We start from the raw sequence: 20,585 nt of genomic DNA, 5'->3' as shown, positions 1-20,585 counted from the left end.
AAAGCTCATGGATATTTTCAGAGACATTATATTCAAGATGCTTTACTATCAACATGGGAGAACATAAGGGAACAATATTATTTGAAAATACCCTTCTGGTTATCAATAATAGAGGCATTTGCATATGCAAATGTATTTAAAATGAAACATATTGTTGGATATACTGAAATTTTAAATGAAAAGGGTGAACTCAAAACAAAGCAAGAACTAGATGAACAAGGGATAAAGATGAATTGGTATTCATATATGCAAATACATTCTAGATATGAAAAAGATAGTAAGATAGATGGGTTTTACAAAGAATTGACTGAATTAGATAAAAAATTTAACAGGTACTGAATAGAGGATGATTTAAAAAAAATTATGGTTATTTATTATTAGTTCCTATTTCTTATATTTAAACTTATATTTATTCTTATTTTATTGTCTTGTAAGCTTTTGACAAAATAAATAAATATATAAAATAAAAATAAATAAAATATTAGGAGTAAAATTAGAAGAACAAGTTAAAGAAATGATTATTGCCTGGGGGAAAAATTTTGGATATGGAATAGATTTGGAAAAATGGCAGAAATTATGGACTAGAAACTATACATTAACAATGTCAACAGCTTATAAAGAGAATTTGTATAAGATGTTTTACAGGTGGCATTTACCCCCTGGAAAGAATACCAAAGATGTTTAAGGACAAATTGGCAAAATGTTGGAAATGTCATCAGATACCTGGATCATACCTGGATCATATGTGGTGGACATGTGCAGAAGCTAAAAGATATTGGACTAAAATACACACATGGTTGGAAAAAATGATAAAACATCATATAGACTTAAAACCAGAGATATTTTTATTGGGGATTTTATCTGAAGGTTATAGTAAAGAAATAACATATCTGATTATTAATGTTTTAACTGCAGCGAGAATTGTATTTGCTCTGGGTGAGCTCCCACAGCAATCTCTGGGCACGGTCACCATAATGAAGGGCAGCAAAAGTCAATTACCTAGATGTTGAATTATTTTCCTCCAACATCCCTTTCTGGACATGTCCAGACAGAAAGGACCGCAACAACTCCAGGGGTGTATTTGTGACTTTTCACTTACTTGCTATTCTGCACTTGGAGTCTGAGAAGATCTTCAGGATTCCCAGAGGAAAAGTTGTTTCTCGCTGTGATGATCACCAACATGCTCTTTTGAGACATCTTCTGCCACAGTGACTGCCTTTGATGTTAACATCAGGCTGAAACAACAAGAAAGGGATCTTGCATCAGAAAAGGATAAATGCCACAATTTTGGGACAGGCAGTTATTGTGCTCTTGAATGTACCTTTCTCTCATTTCCAGGTGAAGGTTGGTTTGTCTCTGCAGAATCAGGAAAGCCAGAGTGCGATGAATTGTCCCACTTCTTCTTGTTCTTGTTTAGAAATAGGAAGGGGATTGATTCAGTCCTATAAATTATGGATATTCTGCTTCTGATGCTGCTGGTGTCTCAGGCAGTTTCTATGAAGCTTAGAATGAAATGCCCACTTAATTTTGAGAATCAGGACGGAAAGAAACCATGGAACTATTACAAGCCAGGAGACCATTTCATTGGTATAGTCACCACTGAAACAACACCATCACCTAGAACGTTGCCTTTCAACATGGCTCCATCTACTGAGTCTCGCTCGTAAGTTACTCAGTGTGATGGAGTTGCATTCCTACCATTTGCAGTTCATTTGCTTTCCTCTTTTGACTCAGATCCAACCATGCGGCAAATAAAACCTGAAACAAGTCTAAATTGTTTATCCATTCCTGTCCAATACTATGTTCATCACTTGGATACAGAGTTTGGTTTCAAGCAGTGATTGAAAGGGTTGTAGATGCCTCTGCCCAACACATTTCCATAATTAAAGTCGTTGATATTCAGTGCCTGATCCTTAGAGGGATGACTTCTTTTCACAGTTGCTTTTCTGGGTCACTTATGGAATATTCTCTTCTTTTTATAATGGTGTTTCTATAGTTAGGCTTATATGGTTATACTTTAATGATTGAATTTTGAATACAAATTACAGGGCAGATGAAAATTAGGACTTCTACAAATAATGGTGTATTTGTTATTCTTAACTGTGGTGGAAGACTATCTCCAGCCCATCTTCTCAATGCTCATAAAAAATTACCTGCTATCATTTGCCTTGGACTTTGGTTCTGTATTGGCTTAAGACACAGTAGGCTTGTGGAGGCAAAGTTGATTAAATTGAAAAAAATCATTATGTTGTTTTTATGGATGATGATGGTCATAACATGAAATTTTTTTTACAGTAAGACAAATTATTTTAAACAACTAATCTTGATTTTTGCCATTCAAATGGTCAATAAGACTCCCCAGTTTCTTGGAAATCTCACCCTTGGCTACAACATCCATGACAACTATGTCAGCACCCTTGCTACTTCAGATGCTTTGCTGGACATTCTCTCTACTGGAGAAGCCAATGTCCCCAACTACAGCTGTGGAAGGAAGGAGAACCTTTTGGCTCTTGTTGATGGAGCTAAGAGAGAAACCTCCATTCAGATGTCAACATTAGTAAGCACCTACAAAGTCCCACAGGTTGGTTTGGTTGTTTCTGTGTCTGGCAAAGTGAGTGGAACTATGGTAAATGAATGATAAATCCAACACACACACACACACACACACACACACAAGAGCCTCTGTGGTGCAGTGATTAGAGTGCAATTCTGCAAGCTACTTCTGCTGCAGCCAGATGCCTGCATAAGGGGTGTGCATAAGCTCACAATCATGCCTACCATCCCTGTCCTATTGTCTCCAATTATCAGTTCCTATTTCTTGTATTTAAACTTATGTTTATTTTTGTTTCTGTTATATTGTAAGCTTTCAACAAATACATTAAATAAATAAGTAAATAAATAAATAAATATATTTGGCACTTCGAATCTCACCAGGCTCAAGGTTGACAGCCTTCCATCCTTCTGAGGTGGGTAAAATGAGGAACCAAATTGTTGGGGGCAATAATCTGGCTCTGTAAACCACTTAGAGAGGGTTGTATATATGTCATGTGTTGTCAAAATTAAAGAAATAGAGAATTTATTTGGACAATAAAGTTTAGTTGAGATGTGCACATATGGCTCTTATTGTGGTAAACAGGTGGAGTGTATCTGAAGTATAATTTGCATTCTTTATTCTTATTCTTTTTAACATATTTTTTTGTTTTATTTTTATATACGATCTAGTTAATGTTCTGTACTGTATATTTTGTAACATCTTTTTCAGATCAGTGATGAAATTGTTTCAGAGGCTCTGAATGATAAAACTGATTTCCCTTTTTTCCACCGGATTCTTCCCCAAAAAGGGATTCAGTATCCAGGAATTGTCCAACTGCTCCTCCATTTCAGATGGACCTTGATTGGGCTCTTTACTTCAGACACAGAGGAGGGAGAGAATTTCATGAGGATTTTTACTCCTATGCTGGTCAGGAATGGAATTTGTGTGGTTATATCACAACGATTCTCAGTGACTGGACATACAACACCCCTCCGGGATGCCATCTCTAAGTGGAGACAAGTCAACGTCTTTGTGAACTACATAGAAACGGTTAATGTCTGGGACAGAATCCATACTTTGCAGTTAACATTTGAAGGTGTTCCAGGACGTGTTGAAGGGAAAGTCTGGATATTAGAAAGCATTGAACATTTGGTAGTGGGACGAGAGAGCCTTTACAAATACGTCCATAGTATTTGGAGCTTTGCTTTTCAGGAAAAAACAAGGCTGAAAAAAGATCCTTTTGAAACCAAACTTTATGTGCAATTGAAAGAGCTGTATTTCCACTGTTCTTTTTCAAAACACATTTCTTCTGCCAAAGGTCGGAAAAGATGCACCCAGAGAGCCCCGCTGGAGGCTGAAGAGGAATGGAGGGAGATATGGATCCCTTTTCATCTTCATTTGCACAGTGTTATTAAAACTTTGGCTTATGCTTTGAAAGCTGCCTATTCTTCCAGATCCAGGAGGAGAAGCAAGAAGGGTGAAGAGAGTTCGGGGACTCCAAGGTTGCAGCCATGGCAGGTAGGGAGTCCCTACCAGGATCGATGAAACTCCTAAGAGAGATAGAGGAACCTTCTCAATCTTCTTGTGCTACAAAAGGCTAACAGTTTGGCTAATTTAATTATACAGGGAGTAATATTGTGCGGATGGGGGACAAGATGTTTTGGCTGAACTTTAGCAAGACCAAATGGCTTCTACTGCATGGATCTTCAAGATCTGGAATTTAGCATCTTATTTATTTATTTATTTTGTCAAAAGCTTACAACACATAGAAATAAGAATAAACATAAGTTTAAATAGAAGAAATAGGAACTAATAATTGGGGAAAATAGGGCAGGGATGGTAGGCACGATTGTGTGCTTATACACACCCCTTACAGACCTCTTAGGAATGGGATGAGGTCAATAGAGGTTAGTTTGAGGGTAAAGGAGTGGGGGTTAGAGGATGTAACAACAGAGTCAGATAGTGCATTCCAGGCATTGACCACTCTGTTGCTGAAATCATACTTCCTGCAATTGAGTTTGGAGCGGTTAACATTGAGTTTGTTATCTGTTGTGTGCTTTTATATTGTTGTGGTTAAAGCTGAAATATTCATTAACTGGTAAGACATTGTAACATATGATTTTATGAACTTTAGTTCTAGAAGGGGGTTGCCCTACCCCTGAAAGATATGGTCTACAACTTTAGGGTTCTCCTGAATTTTCAAACTCCTATTCAAAGAGCAGGTGGCAGTCACAGCTCTGATTTACTTTGCACAATTTTGTGTTGTGTGCCAGTTGCATTTTTCTGGATCAAGAGTCCCTGTGCTCAGTCACTCAAGCCCGAGTCACTCAAGCCCCAGTCATCTCTTGCTTGGGCTATTGCAATGCACTCTACATGGGGCTACTCTTAAAGAGCATCCAGATGCTACAACTGGTGCAGAAGGCAGTTGAGCAGGAAGTTCTTGGTGTCCCTAGTATGACCCTAATTCAGTGGTGGGATTCATTTTTTTTTACCACCGGTTCTGTAGGCGTGACTTGGTGGGCATGGCAGGGGAAGGATACTGTAAAATCTCCAGTCAGAGGTGGTATTTACCAGTTCTCCAAGCCACTCAAAATTTCTGCTACCAGTTCTCCAGAATACCCACCTCTGCACTAGTTACATCACCACTCTGCAAGCTGCACTGGCTACTGGTTTGCTTCTGGGGGAAATTCAAGGTGTTAGTTATCACCTTTAAAGCCCTGCATAGCATGGTTCAGGCTGTCTGAAGAAGTATCTCACCCCAATAAGATTGGCCCAGCTCAACCATGCCATCAGAAGAGGCATTCTGTGGGGCCCATCAGTCTGGAATTTTGGCTGGTGGGGTTCAGGAAAAGATTATTTTCTGACATAGTTCCTGCTCTTTGGAACATCCATCCCACTGAGGTGAGATCAGCATCCACCCCTCAGACACGTCTTAATGGCCTGAGGTCATGGTTTTGCCAAATGGTTTGCAGTTCTCATGAGGATGTGTCACACTGGAAGTGGTTGATAGCTTAAGAGAAGTTCCCACCTCTCTGGTGGAATAGAATAGAAGAGATGATTCCACCATACTGTCAATTATTTGGAAGCCTGCACTCACAAACAAAATTCTCCACACCACAAGCCAGGCAAACACCTGGGCACAAACAGATCCCCCCTGATACCTCCATCTCAAACACACCCCAGCCAGGCACCCAGATGAAACCTAGCTTCCTAATAAATGATAGCCATCCATTTACTCAGAGCCAAGCTGCACTAAAAGCCTCCAATACATGAACACAATGTTGCCAGCCAATCAAGACAAAAAAAGCCACAAAACAGAGAGAAGATATTAGAAACACCAATCAAGCAGAACACAGCAAACTCCAAGACCAATAAACACAGGCCAAGACTCCCAACCAATCAGGATGAAGAAAAAAATATTCTGGTACAGCAGTAGGCTAGCCCCAAATTTAAAACAGAAACGGCTGTGAAAGTCTGACTCACAGATGAACACAATACAGAAGCCTGATGATGGCAGATGAGATTCTGCCGAAACGTTGCTACAACTTTAAAAGCACAATTATAATGACGTGGGAAAATACCCAAACAAAACTGAATACTATATATAGATCATTTTGGAAAACCTTTAAGAAATAGTATGAAAAAAAAATACAAATATGTTGATAGGAGATTTGTACTATAAGACTTGTAAGAGTCTCTTAATATATTCTTTACAATGGGAGACTTCCGGTGACAAGATATGGGCGAACGGAGGTGCTGAAGCTCGCTTTGGGTTTCATGCTATCTCCTCTTGCTGTTAGAGTGACCCTTAGGGATGCACGCATCTTGTAGAGAAGTGTGCCAGTGTGGGGAGACTCAAGTTGTGGTGTGGAAAAGGCGATTCTCATTGCGACGTAGAGAAACCCTGTGGAGACCGATAACAAGAGACCGTCAGCAATGGCGGTCCTAAAGCCTTGATCATTGCATACAAGAGGAAGCGAGTGAGTGACAGACTGTGGTGAATGAAGAGTGCGAGTGAAAGAATTTGCGATCCTGATTGAGCATTGAATATTGGAGTATCTTAGTCGGAGAGAAGCCCGAAAACAGCGGCCAAAGCAGATACGAGCAGCAGTGAAAGTGAAAGGGCTCATGAGACAGAAGAGGGTAAAGACACAAGCAATTGGACAGAGAAGATAAGAGAATCGGAGGGATCTGAGAGACTGATGATAATTGGGGGAGAGAAAAAGAAGAAGAAAGAACAATACTTTAATTTAAGTCAGGGGTGTCCAACCTTTCACCTTCCCTGGGCCACATTAGAAGATGAAAATTTGGTTTGGGTCGCACATAAAATAAAATAACAGTAACGATACCCGATCATCCCAAAAAACCATAGAAAACATAGTTAACATATTAAATTTATTTGGAAATAAAGTTAGTGAGATGTTTTTATTATTTATTATTAGTTATTTATTAAAAATTATTTATTTTTTATCACGTTTTTTTTATCACAGTTTTTCTATCACAGTTTATTTTCCGGCCACATTTTGCAGGGGCGGGAGGGGGGGAGAAAGCTCGCCTGCCTCATGCCTACCTCTCCTCCTGCAAATAGCCCGGCTGGATGAGGCAGGACTGGAAGGCAGAAGCAGCAGCAGCAGCAGCGGGGCAGAAGCCTTCCCCACCGCTGCTTCTGCCCCGCCGCCGCCGCTGCCCGCGCTGCTGCTTCTGCCCCCACCACCTGCTTCTTCCCCCACCACCGCTGCTGCTTCTGCCCGTGCTGCCGCTGCCCCCGCCGCTTCTGCCCCGCCACCGCTGCTGCTTCTGCCCCCGCTGCCCCCGCCACCGCTTCTGCCCCGCAACCGCTTCTGCCCCTGGCACCGCTGCTGCTTCTGCCCCGCCGCCGCCGCGCTTCTTCCCCTGCCACCGCTGCTGCTTCTCCACCGCTGCTTCTCTTCCTGCCCGCCACCATTCCACATCGCTTCTTCCCCACCGTGGGGCAGCGGCGGCGGGGCAGAAGCAGCAGCGGTGGCAGGGGCAGAAGCGATGGCGGCAGAAGCGGGGGTGGCGGCGGGAGAAGAAGCGGTGGCGGCGGAGAAGAAGCGGTGGCGGCGGGGCAGAAGCGGCGAGGGTGGCGGCAGGAGAAGAAGCGGCGGCGGCGGGGGCAGCAGCAGCGGTGGGGGCAGAAACAGCAGCAGTGGCAGGGCAGAAGCGGCAGGGGTGGCGGCGGGGCAGAAGCGGCGGTGGCGGGGGCAGAAGCGGCGGGGGTGGCACCGGGAGAAGAAGCGGCGGTGGCGGGGGCAGCAGCAGCGGTGGGGGCAGAAGCAGCAGTGGTGGCAGGGGCAGAAGCGGTGGTGGTGCCGGCGGCGGCAATAGCAGGAGGTGGCACTCTGATGGCGCCTGCCTTTTCTCTTGCTGCTTGGCCTGGCGCTCGCTTCGCTTCACCCCGCCTCACCCCGCCTCGCGCCTGCCTCTCCTCCTCCTTCTCGCTGGCTGTGGCACGATGGTTGGGGTGGGCACTGGGCCGCATTACGAGGCAACCTGGGCCGCATGAGGCCCGTGGGCCGCAGGTTGGACAAGCCTGATTTAAGTGAACTTTGAAGGATTTGAATTGTGGACTTTGGGGGAAATTGGAAGGATGAACTTGAGATGTGGGGAGACTTGAAGTAAGGAATTAAACTACAACTTTAAATATTCCACAAATGAAATTGAATAATTTACTAGTCTCCTTTTGGATTATTGGACTGGAGCTGTAGTCAGTGGAGACGATTTATTAAAGAAAGAGACTATTTGAATCTAAAAATTGACTTGTTAAACTTTACAATGAAAGGAGAAACGACTACAGTGGAATGTGTGGTGAAATAGTGAAATCAGAGACACTACTCAGCAACTGTGTACTTCTGGTGCGCTCGGTGAAGGAATCCTGAAGAACTGAACAATTATAATAAGACAGTTTAAGCATTTAAATTTGCAGATTGCAACAATTATTTCTTGACCGCAACTTAACTGATTTTTGAATGTGGTAAATGTAATTTATATATATTTAATTGATACATTAGCAATATTGTAGTTTATATTTGGTAAAAACACACATAAAAAGGGGAGGTGATAATTAATTAATTATTTAGATATAGATATTTGATTATAGGCATTGAGTAGATTGAATTAAATAATTAATTGTGATTATTATAGATTAACTAATTAATTATTGTATAGTAAGGTTGATATATCTATATTTAGATTTGTAAATATTTGAAATATTATTTTACAACACTATTTTGAGATTTGGGATTCTATAGTATTTATAGATATACAGGTTAATATTATTTAAATTTAAATAGAGGAATTTGATATATTATTAAGAATTACAAATCCAGATATTTGATTTAGAAATTAGCTGTAAAAGTGTTCTGGAAAATATATATATATACTGATAAGAGAGGTTAATCCTGTAACATATCATATTATTTAGCGTAGTGGCTATTTATAGTTGATATTTCTTAATAGTGAATGTTAATTTGGTACAACATATTATATTAAATACAAAAGCAAAAATAAATTTTACAAGAAATGACTTCCGTCACTAATACACTTAAAACTGGAAAGAAGACTTCTTCAATACAAACAACTTCAATGCCATCAACCTCAGTGACGGCACAAAAGACAATTGAAGAAACTTTATCTGGAGAAAAACCACCTATCAACACAAATGCCAATATTCAATTGACCCTTTTTACTTTACAAGAGTCCATGCTGAAGCTTCAGGAAATAGTGGTAAAAAATCATATCAAATCAAGAGCTGACACAAATGAACTAAAAGAAGAGATGGGAAACTTAAAGGCAGAAATGAAACTAGACATTCTAAAGCTGGGTCAAAAAATTGAAACAATACAGCAAGCACTAGAAAGGAATGAATCAACAATAAAGGAGGTTGAGAAAAGAATGGAAAAAACAGAAAAGAAGCTGGAAATGGTTGGTCAGCAATTAAAAAATGTGAGTAAAGAAATGGACAACTCCTTGGTATATTTGGAAATGGATAAGGCCGCAGCATATCTAAGATTCCAAAATATAATGGAATCTAAAGAAGAGGACTTAGAACAAGTGATGGCAGGAATATTAGCAGACCTATTGGAAAAAGATAAGGACAATATTCTGAAAGAGCTAGACGAAGTATACAGAGTGAGCACAAATTATGCAAGACGACATAAACATCCAAAAGAGGTCCATGTGAGATTTGCCAGAAGGAAAGTTCGAAATATTATATATAAAACTTCTAGAGAAGAAACAATTACATACAAAGGGAGAGAAATCCCAAGAAGAGTGAGAGAGCAGAGGCAAGATTATAAATTCTTGGTGAACCAATTAAACCAAAAAGTTATCATATTTAGATGGCTAATCCCAGAGGGAATGCTAATCACTTGGGAAGAAAGAAAAATTAAAGTAGATTCCGTGGAAAAAGCCCAAGATTTCTATGAACGATTGATAGGCCATGAAGAATCGAGTAGTAGAGATGAGTTAGAAATGAATTCGCAAGACGACCAAGACGACCAAAAAAATAAAGATGGGAATTGTAGGAATTTAAAAAATAAACAACATTAAGAGAGAGAAGAACTGAAGATGCACAATCAGCCACAAAGAGAGAGAGGAGTAACTACAAGACAAAGAGCAAGAGTCAATTAGGTGATGGAGGAAGAAAAAAAATACTATCAATTAACATAAATGGCCTAAACTCTAGGATAAAAAGGAAAATAATATTAACCAAATTAATTAAACAAAATGCAGATATAATATGTTTACAGGAAACTCATATGAGGAAGGAAGAAGAAAAATATTTAGAATGCCCCAAGCTAGGGAATTTGTATATGTCGCCAGCAGATTTTAGGAAAAAGAAAGGGATAGCAGTATATGTGAAAGACGATATGAAAGCAGAGCCAATTTGGATAGACCCCAATGGAAGAATTCTGATGTTACAAATTTGGATTAAATCAATTCTAATTCTACTAGTGGTAATCTATGCCCCTAACAATAACCAAAAGGAATTTTTGAAACAATTACACAAGAAATTAGTGGAATTAGCTAAAAGGAATATTTGTATCTTGGGAGATTTCAATGCTATTGTGGACCACCAGAAAGATCATAGTAGTGCGGCGGGGGGGGGAGAAAAAAAGAGAACTACCAAAAACATGTGAAGAAATGATGATTGAACTAAATTTGATAGACATGTGGAGGAAATTAAACCTTGAGAAAAAGTAATTTACATTTTACTCCAACCCTCACCAATCATGGACACGAATTGATATGGTGTGGATGAATGGTGAATTAGTAAATGAATTAAAAGAAATTGAAATCTTACCAAACGAATGGGCAGATCATTACCCGATCCAGATAGTGTGGAAAGGCAGAAAGAAACCAGGGAAAAGGTGGACCTTAAATACACAGTTAATTAAAGAGAAAGAATTTATGAATAAACATGACAAGGAATTAGACTATTTTTTAAAAGAAAATAATAATGAGGCAACTATAAAACAGAATATTTGGGATACAATGAAGGCAGTAATAAGAGGCATAACGATATCATACACTGCTAAAAGAAATAAAAAAAAATATGCCCAACAAAATAAATTAGAACAAAACACCCCAAAAGATTGCAAATTGAAAAAACAGATGATAATAACTAAACATAAATTAAATTTAATCAAACAAGAAAGAATGGTCTCAAAGTTAAATCCATCCAGACAGAAACTTTTTGAACAGGCCAATAAACCAGGAAGGTGGTTGGCCTATAAACTTAAAAAAGAAAAACAAAAAAGATTGATCTACCAATTCATAGATGAGAACAGGGATGCCCAACAAGGGATAGAACAGAAAAAAGAAATTGCATGTAAATTTTTTGAAGATCTTTATAAAAAGAAGGAGGTAAATGAGGATATGATAAGAAACTATTTGGGTATTACTAAAGATAAAATAATTAAGGAGGAGATGAAGAAAATGTTTATTAGAGATATTACGTGGCCTGAGTTAAAAGCAGCAATAGAAAACCAAAATAACAATAAAACCCCAGGACCCGATGGGATACCAGGGGAACTTTATTAAAAAATAGGAGAACAAATAAGACCTCTCATGGTGGAAGTATATAATGAGGTCCGACTAGTAGCAAGAATGCCGGATTCATGGAAGGAGACATTGATATCGTTGATTCCGAAAGAAGATTCAGATTCACGACATATACAAAACTAAAGAGCAATTTTCCTGTTAAATACTGATTATAAAATATTTACTACAATTATAGCAAATAGATTGAAAAAAATATTGAATGAATATATACATAAAGATCAAAACAGATTTCTTCCTAATAGACAAATCAGGAATAATTTAAGGATAGTATTAAATGTTTTGGAATACTACGAAGCCCACCCAGAAAAACAAATAGCCCTTGTATTCTTGGATGCACAGAAGGCCTTTGACAATTTAAATTGGCAATTCCTAATTCAACAAATTTACAATATAAATCTAGGCACTAAGTTTGAAAACATCGTGACTACAATTTATGATTCACAAAAGGTGAATATTATAATTAATGGAGAGCGCACGTGCTCAATAAAAATAGAGAAAGGAGTCAGGCAGGGATGTCCATTATCCCCCTGCTCTTCATATTATCTTTGGAAACATTGCTTACACGAATTAGACAGAACCCAGGAATAAAAGGACTAAGAATTAAAAAAGAATATAAACTCCAGTCATTTGCAGATGATATGGTATTTTTCATAGAGGAACCAATTGAAACAGGTCAAGAATTACTGAAAGAGTTAGATCAATTTGGGGAAGTTGCAGGACTTAAAATTAATAGGGAAAAAATGAAATTAATAACTAAAAATTTAACAGAAAAACAAAAACTAAAATTGGAAAGGATAATAGTAAAAAAAGTTAAATACCAAGGAATTTGGTTGATGGCTCAATGCAAAACTCTAATGGAAAATAATTATAATAAATTATTACAGCAAGTTAAAAAAGATTTAGAGATATGGGTTAAATTGCAAATTTCCTTATTAGGGAGGATTGCCACTATAAAAATGAATATTCGGCCCAAATTTATTTACTTATTCCAAACAATACCAATAAAAATAAATAAAAATTACTTCATGGAACTTAACAAGATAATCACCAAATTTATCTGGCAAGGGAAAAACCCGAAGATAAACCTAAAGGCAATGCAAGATATGAAGAGCAGGGGAGGTATGGCACTCCCAAATTGGGAATTATATTATAGTGCAGCCTCCTTACTCTGGTTGAAAGAGTGGGTAAATCTGTCGAATAAAAGAATCTTATTTTTAGAAGGCCATGATTTACAGAGGGGATGGCATGCATTTTTATGGGACATTGGGAAAATAAAGCAGAAGTATTTCCACAGACTTATAATTAGAGATTCCTTATTTGCTAATTGGAACAAAAATTTTTAAAAATTATTTAAAAATCCCAATTTGGATCTCAATGATGGAGGCAATGATACATCCAAACAATCTAGATCTTAATAAAATGATAAAATACAAAGACCTTCTTGATGCACAAGGAACTTTAAAATCATGGCAAGATCTCCAAGAACAAGGGCTACAAGGCTTACTTGCAAATTCAAAATAGATATAGCCAGGACAAGAAAAAAATTGGAATTTATACTAAGGCACAACAAATAGATAAAATTGTATTAGGTCCAGATTAAAAAATATATAACTAAATTTTATAATTATTTACTAGAGACGGAATTAGAAGAGGAAGTAGTCAAAGGCAACATGATAGCTTGGAGCAGAAACATAGGACGTAACATTACATTATTATAATGGGAAAAGATTTGGACAAGGAATAATAAAATTACAAGATCAGCAGCATATAAAGAAAATGCCTATAAAATGTTTTATAGATGGCATCTCCCACCCTTGAGAATCACGACAATGTCTCCTAACATGAATCCGAATTGCTGGAAATGTAAAAAGAAACAGGGAACATTTTTTCATATGTGATGGTCCTGCACTGAAGCCCAAAGATACTGGCATAGAATAAAAAAATGGTTAGAGGAAATAACGACGGAGCAAAAAACAGAATTCTTCCTATTGGGGATATTTAATAGACAAATTCCTAAAAATGTTAAATATATAATACTGCATATTCTTACTGCAGCCAGAATAACCTTTGCACAGTGTTGGAAACAAACAGAAATTCCAACAGAGGAGATGGTTATACAGAAGATAACAGCCTGTGCAGAGATGGACAAGTTAACCTTAGCACTTAAGGAAAAAGAAACATCAGAATATTATAGAAGCTGGGAATGCTGGTATGATTGGATAGAACAAAAATAGAAAATATATTAGTAAATAACATAAAATGTAAATCATAATTATATATTCTCAATAAGATGTATTTGTAAATGTATCACCAATATTGATAACAAACAAGGAACCATAGACTGTCAATAGTAGAATTGTTAGTTTTTTAATCATTTTCTTTTTTTAATTTCTTTTCTTTCTTCTTCTGTGTGTTGTGTTTGTTTGATATTTTGGTTTTGTAATCAATAAAGTTTAATATATATACACATACACACACACACACACACACACATATATATATATTTGTTTTCTGAGGTTCTCGCGGGTATTTGTATGTGGATCTTTGGTTGTTCGGGTTTTCTCCCACGTAAGATTCGAAGTATCTAGGCAACGTTTCGATGAAGTCTCATTCATCATCTTCAGGCTTCTGTCTTCGGCTCTGTGCTTCTCAGAGTGATGTGAGATTGCAGCTGCTTCTTCCTTTTAACTGCTAGTGGGGGTGTGACTTGATTGGGTGGGGGCTTGGCTGTGTTCTGATTGGGTGGGGGGGTGCTCATTGGTAGGGGGTTTGGCTGTGTTCTGATTGGTTGGGGGGTTGGCCGTGTTCTGATTGGCTGGAGGCGTGTTCTGTTCAGGTGGGGGCTTGGTTGTGCTCAGGTTAGTCTTAGTTGCTGGGGGATTTGAGTTGGTGAGCTGTGATCTTGCTGTTTGGCTTCATGTATGCTTCAAACCCCTCTGAGCCATACATGAAGCAAACCGACACCCACTATGAAGATGCAGCACGACCACGAACTCGAAGCCAAACAGCAAGATCGCAGCTCACCAACTCAAATCCCCCAGCAACTAAGACTAACCTGAGCACAACCAAGCCCCCACCTGAACAGAACACGCCTCCAGAATTAGCTCTTGTGGTTCTGATCTGATCTATTTGGGAGAAGATTAGCCTGGCAACTTTTTTCTTGAGAACTCCATGTTGTTCCTCCAACCCCCACAGCATTTAGGAATAATCTTGCTGTTTGCTTCTTTGTTCAATTTATTTCTGATGTGTTCTAAAATCTTCCCTTTAATAGGCAAATTTGGACAATTATATTTTGACAATGCATAGGTTTTTTATCAATATATGATTGACCAATTTATCTGAGCCTTTTTCTCTTTTGAAGAAAGTGGTAACACTTGTTCTCCCAACTCATTATATTTACCACTTTGACAATGCTAGATGAAAGTTTCAAAAGTGAAAAGACTACCTGGGATAAGAAACCAAGGTTTCTGCTTTTAAAATTCTTGGATGTTTCTTTTCTAGTTCCATCCTTTTCTGGAGAAGAATGAATTTTGCAATATTTCCCATCGGAAATTGTACTTAGACCAAAATGGAGATGTAACAGCAGATCTGAATGTCATAAAATGGGTTTTTATTCCCTGGTTGGATCCTGTTGATGAGCAACTGGGAAGTTTTGAAAGGGAGAGATTTACAGTCAATAAAGATACTCTGTTGTTGCTAAAGCTTCGCAACCAGGTGAGAGAAATATTGGTATCCATTCTCTATCTATCCAAAGCCTGAGCACCCATTTCAAGTTGGCTTAGCCTAATCAACAAGATGGCTGACCTTCACTTGAATTTGGGAATTGAATGTAGAGAGTAGAAATCTCACAGGGTTTTTTTTTAGACTGGTTGAAAAGCAGGTGTCCTTTCCATGCCAAAATATGGAATACTGTGTGATGACCTGGGGCATGGCACAAAGGCAACACAATCAAATGAGCAATAATAGTCCCTTTATTATCTCCAACTTTGCCACCAGGTTACCTCTGATCCAAAAATTCAGTCCAAAACAAGGTACACACAAAAAGTAACTTAAAATCCAAACAAACGAAACTGAAGTAATTAATTAGACAGGGCAGGAGAAGGAATGTCAGACTTGAAAACATGGCAAAACTCACAGCTGGGAAAACACCAGGAACACAGATAAACCATGGCGATACAAGATAAATGCACATTTGCTCCCAACAGCTTGCTGCGTACAGCTTCCCTTTTTTTAAAAAAAATTATTTTAACAACAAAACAACATAGACATACCACATAAAACATAAAAATATCATCCTTCTTCATAAATTTACAAACAGTGCATCGGTTGGTTTACCACTTTTTGTGTGTGCATCCATTTCCTAGTCACTAATATAATTATATTACATAATAGCTCATATTATCAATCAATAATTGTATAACCTAATATCATCACTAAAAAAATCATTTATCTATAATTTTGTTAATTCATATTTTAATGAGATAATTATAGTTTACCTAGTTTATTTTGCAATAAATCATAAGCTTCCCTTTTTAATACACTGTGTTCCCAGCTGCAGCTTATGAAGGGAATCAGGGCCCTTTCCTCCCCCGTAAGCCACGAAACCCATGTTGCTCTCTTCTCCCTTCCTCCCTGTGTGCCCTAGGTTGAAGAGCGGGTGGGCCTGGGTCTTCCTCTGAATTTCATCTCCCTTGCTCTACCTCTGCTCTGCTCTGCTCTGCCCAGCTGGACTTTGCCCCTCCCCAGTTTCTTCCACAGACAATGGAGCCACATTCCCACTCCCTGTCAGCTGTTCAGCTTCCTCCTTTGACTCAGCTTCCGACAGGGGCATGACATATTATTTAAAAGCTTATTCTGCACTGTCGATCATAGGATGCTGGGTGACAAATTTTGGGGACACAGATCATGGCTTTTGTGCATCCTATACAATCTGATGCAGGTAATCTTTGACTTACAACAGTTCATTTAGTGACCATTCAAAGTTACAACGGCATTGAAAAACTTAACAAATGTGGTGAGAAAAGTTGTAAAATGGGGCAAAACTCATTTAACAAATTTCTCAATGAAATAGTCCAAAATCAAAAGGAATGAACTAAATCAAATATCTGTAATTGTATCTCCGGCAACTATTTGAAACTAATTATTAGAGAGTTCAGACTTATCTAATTAAAGACCAGAGTGTCTTTGGTTAATATTCATTTTAACCTTTATTTTCCATGGACGGTAAGCGCTAACATATTTTCTTTGGTTTTTCTGCTTAGTCTCTGCCTCGGTCCCAGTGTGTGGAAAACTGCCATCCTGGATTTGTCAAGCAGAAGCGAGAAGGGGAGCCAGTTTGCTGCTACAACTGTATTCCTTGTCCAGAGGGGACCATCTCCACTCAAGAAGGTGGGTCACCTCAAAGAAAAAGGCAGGCTTTGTGGAACTGGATTCTTCTGCAGCAGTTTCATAAAAGTACAGGTTAAAAAATAGAGCTTGATTGAAGCTCAACTGTTTTCTTGTTTATCTTCTACCTGCTCAATTTATTATCTAAGGGGAGAGATAGCAGAAAGAACTTGAAAGGGGAGCTAGTTAGAGATAGTAGGGTTTGACAGATTGGGCAAGCTTTACTACTGCCAGTTTTAAAATTTGTATTTATCTGCTGAACAGAGCAGAACAACAGAGTTGGAAGTGATCTTGGAAGTCTTCCAGTCCAACCCCCTGTTCAAAGAGGAAACCCTATACCATTCCAGAAAAATGGTTGCCCAGTCTCCTATTAAAGGTCTCCAGTGATGGAGTACCCACAACTTCTGAAGGCAAGCCATTCCACTGGTTAATTGTTCTCACTCTTAGGAAATTTCTTCTTAGTTCTAGGTTATTTCTTTCCTTGAGTCTTGTCTTGCCTTTGGATGCTTTGAAAAATAGGTTGACTCCTCTTCTTTGTGGCAGCCCCTCAAATATTGGAATATGAAGTACTACACACTGTGGTTTGTCAGCCAGTTATAGTTTCTTTGTATATTTTGACATCATCATCATCGCCATCGCCATAGCCATAGCCAAAGCCATAGCCATAGCCATAACTATAACATTAATAACAACAACAACAACAACAACAACAACAACAACAATAATAATAATATGTCAAGCATGTATTAGATTACAGATATAATTAGAACATGATTATGATTACATGAAATGAATATGAATAAAAAGGAAACAATAGGACAGGGACAGTAGGCACATTGGTGTGCTTATGCACACCCCTTACTGACCTCTTAGGAAATGGGTGAGATCAATAGTAGACTGTCTAAGGTTAAAGTTTTTGGGGTTTGGGGAAGAAATCACAGAGTCAGGAAGTGCATTCCAGGCATTGACCACTCTGTTGCTGAAGTCATATTTCCTGCAATCAAGTTTGGTGCGATTAACCTTGAGTTTGTATCTATTATGTGCTCATGTGTTGTTATGATTGAAGCTGAAGTAGTCATTGACAGGGAGGACATTTTAGCCAATAATTTTATGTACTACATTTAGGTCAGACTAAAGACTTCACTTGAGAAATTATATTAGGATAATTATTGGAAGGATTATTGCAATATATTCATTTATGGGACCAGTGGGAAGGTATCACTGATCCACAATTTGGTACTGAATTAAATTATGGGAAGCCCTCATTTCATCCATAATACTAATGCTTCTATGAGCCATTCCAGATTATTTGCAGGATAGATTTCTCTGCTATCTTCCTAAGATAGATATCTTCTGATTCCAGTATATTAAGAGTTGTCATCCTGCAGGATTCGGGAAATTTATCTAGAAAGATTAATTGATTCATACTTAAGCTCTAACCATGTACGCTCCTATGGAGGTCTTGCACATTAAACATGAAATCTTTCGGTTCGTAAGATTTCCTCAAATTACATAGACCTTAGCAATATAATCATATATTAGAAAATGGTATTCTTATTAACTGTATTCTGATAAGATATTAAAACATGCATTTTGAAAAATGTTTCTGGTGCCAGCTGTTGTCCCAAGAAGCTTCTTCTTAAAATGTGAATGGAGAGTTTGTTTAAAAAAAAATAAACCTTTTGGTATTCTCAGATACAGAAAAATGCACCAAGTGTCCATATGATCAATATCCAAATGAGGAACGAGTCCAATGTATCCCCAAAATAATAAACTTCCTGTCTTATGAAGAAAATCTTGGCATCATCCTTGTGTCTTTTGCCCTATTCTTGTTCTTAACCACAGCCCTTATTTTAATCATATTCATTAAATACCGAGAAACTCCCATTGTCAAAGCCAACAACCGGGACCTCTCTTACATCCTCCTGGTTTCCCTTCTGCTTTGCTTCTTGTCTCCTTTACTCTTCATTGGTCAACAAAGGAAAGCCACCTGCCTTCTTCGACAAGCAGTGTTCAGCATTGTCTTCTCAGTTGCCATTTCTTCTCTTTTGGCCAAAACACTCACAGTGGTTCTGGCTTTCCTAGCAACAAAACCAGGAAACCAAGTGAAGAAATGGTTGGGGAAGAGCTTGGCCAATTCCATTATCCTTTCTTGTTCTATTATCCAAATTATCATCTGCTCCATCTGGCTGGGAGTTTCTCCCCCATTCCCTGACTCCGACTTCCACTCCAAGCCTGGAGAGATCATCCTGCAATGCAATGAAGGGGCTGTTTTCATGTTCTACATCACCCTCAGCTACATGGGCTTCCTGGCTGGCATCTGCTTCACAATGGCTTTCCTGGCCAGGAATCTGCCTGGGGCCTTCAACGAAGCCAAGCTGATCACCTTCAGCATGCTGGTCTTCTGCAGTGTGTGGGTGACATTTGTCCCCACCTACCTGAGCACTAAAGGGAAATATATGGTGACTGTGCAGGTCTTCTCCATCTTATCCTCCAGTGCTGGGCTCCTGGGCTGCATCTTCTTCCCCAAGTCCTACATTATTATCCTGAGACCAGACCTGAATACAAAGGAGCAACTTACAACCAGAAGAAATATAGAAAGTTGAGATAGAGGAATTTTAAGTCTCAATAGTTTGCATCATTCCACACTAAGAAGATGATCCAAGCTCCTCTCCAAACATAAGAGGACCCAACGATTTTGCTTGAAATAATTAAAGGGTGTTTGGAAGATAATAACCCAATATTAAAATTCTAAAATGTCTACTAAGCTTTTTTGAATTCTCAAGGCAGCATATCTGTCTTATGCCCTTAGTCAACTGAGGCCTAAGATGCCACATCCTGCTTTTTATAACTTGACACTTGTACAATGGGAATTTTTTTTTTTTTTTTTGCATATAAATTTTATTGAATTTACAATTAAAAAAATAACATAACAACATTACATAAGAAACAGAGAGAGAAAAAGAAGAAAGAAAGAAGAGAAAGAGAGAGGAAGAAAAAAACGCTCGGTCTTATGCACCGAAAAAGGAGAAAAAGGAGTATAAACGAGAGAGAAAAAAACAAAAAAAAAAAGAAACGGAAGAAAAAGAAAATACGTTAAAACCAGACAAATATTCTTTTTGACAGTCTACAAGATCCAATTCTCCAATTCTTCTCTTACTTTAAATATACACATCTTATCGCTATTTATGGATATTTATGCTTATTTATGCTCATTGAACAGTTTATCTCTGATATAACCAATTATACCATGCATTCCAATTATTATCAAATGCTGAAGACTCTTTATTTTTAAGAGCTATGGTTAAATTGTCCATTTCTGCGCAGTCACATATTTTCTGAATGACCAATTGATCTGTAGGTAAACGGGATGATTTCCAGCACTGAGCAAATGCTAATCTGGCCGCAGTTAGAATATGAATTATTATATATTTCGTCTTTTTAGGAAAATGTTTATCAGAAATCCTAGTAGGAAGAACTCTGGTTTATATTCAATTTGATCTTTGGTTATCTCCTCCAGCCATTTTCTAATTTTTGCCAGTATTTCTGGGCTTCTTTACAGGTCCACCACATATGAAAG

The 20,585-nt window shown here is 38.3% G+C and overlaps 2 protein-coding genes across 2 annotated transcripts in view; both read left to right on the top strand.

Annotated features, from left to right (window-relative positions):
• The window catches only part of LOC148126628 (vomeronasal type-2 receptor 26-like), a 67,091-nt gene extending 47,223 nt beyond the window's left edge, over positions 1-19,868 (top strand). Inside the window, exon 5 of the mRNA XM_087928134.1 lies at positions 18,701-19,868. Within this exon, the coding sequence (XP_087784260.1) occupies positions 18,701-19,611 (911 nt within the window). The 3' untranslated portion in view covers positions 19,612-19,868. The remainder of the gene's footprint in view (positions 1-18,700) is intronic.
• LOC148126629 (vomeronasal type-2 receptor 26-like) lies at positions 1,164-4,081 on the top strand. The gene is made up of 3 exons (XM_087928336.1): positions 1,164-1,663; positions 2,296-2,581; positions 3,263-4,081. The coding sequence occupies exons 1-3, from the start codon at positions 1,452-1,454 to the stop codon at positions 4,076-4,078; spliced, it is 1,314 nt and encodes a 437-aa protein (XP_087784462.1). The 5' UTR covers positions 1,164-1,451; the 3' UTR covers positions 4,079-4,081.
• Positions 19,869-20,585: the final 717 nt, after the last annotated feature.

The sequence above is a fragment of the Pseudonaja textilis genome, chromosome 2, assembly GCF_049901715.1.
Source record: "Pseudonaja textilis isolate UNSWEBS1 chromosome 2, rPseTex1.2, whole genome shotgun sequence".
NCBI classification, from domain to species: domain Eukaryota; kingdom Metazoa; phylum Chordata; class Lepidosauria; order Squamata; family Elapidae; genus Pseudonaja; species Pseudonaja textilis.
The sequence above is the reverse complement of the archived record's forward strand: the minus strand, read 5'-3'. Positions and strand labels throughout refer to the sequence as shown.

What these genes read in the sequence shown, in the direction of transcription:
- LOC148126629 (XM_087928336.1), top strand. Translation starts at nt 1,452, where the DNA reads ATGGATATTCTGCTTCTGATGCTGCTGGTGTCTCAGGCAGTTTCTATG. An exon ending in CCATCTACTGAGTCTCGCTC is followed by an intron (nt 1,664 to 2,295) that starts GTAAGTTACTCA and finishes TTTTTTTTACAG; the next exon opens with TAAGACAAATTATTTTAAAC. An exon ending in GCACCTACAAAGTCCCACAG is followed by an intron (nt 2,582 to 3,262) that starts GTTGGTTTGGTT and finishes CATCTTTTTCAG; the next exon opens with ATCAGTGATGAAATTGTTTC.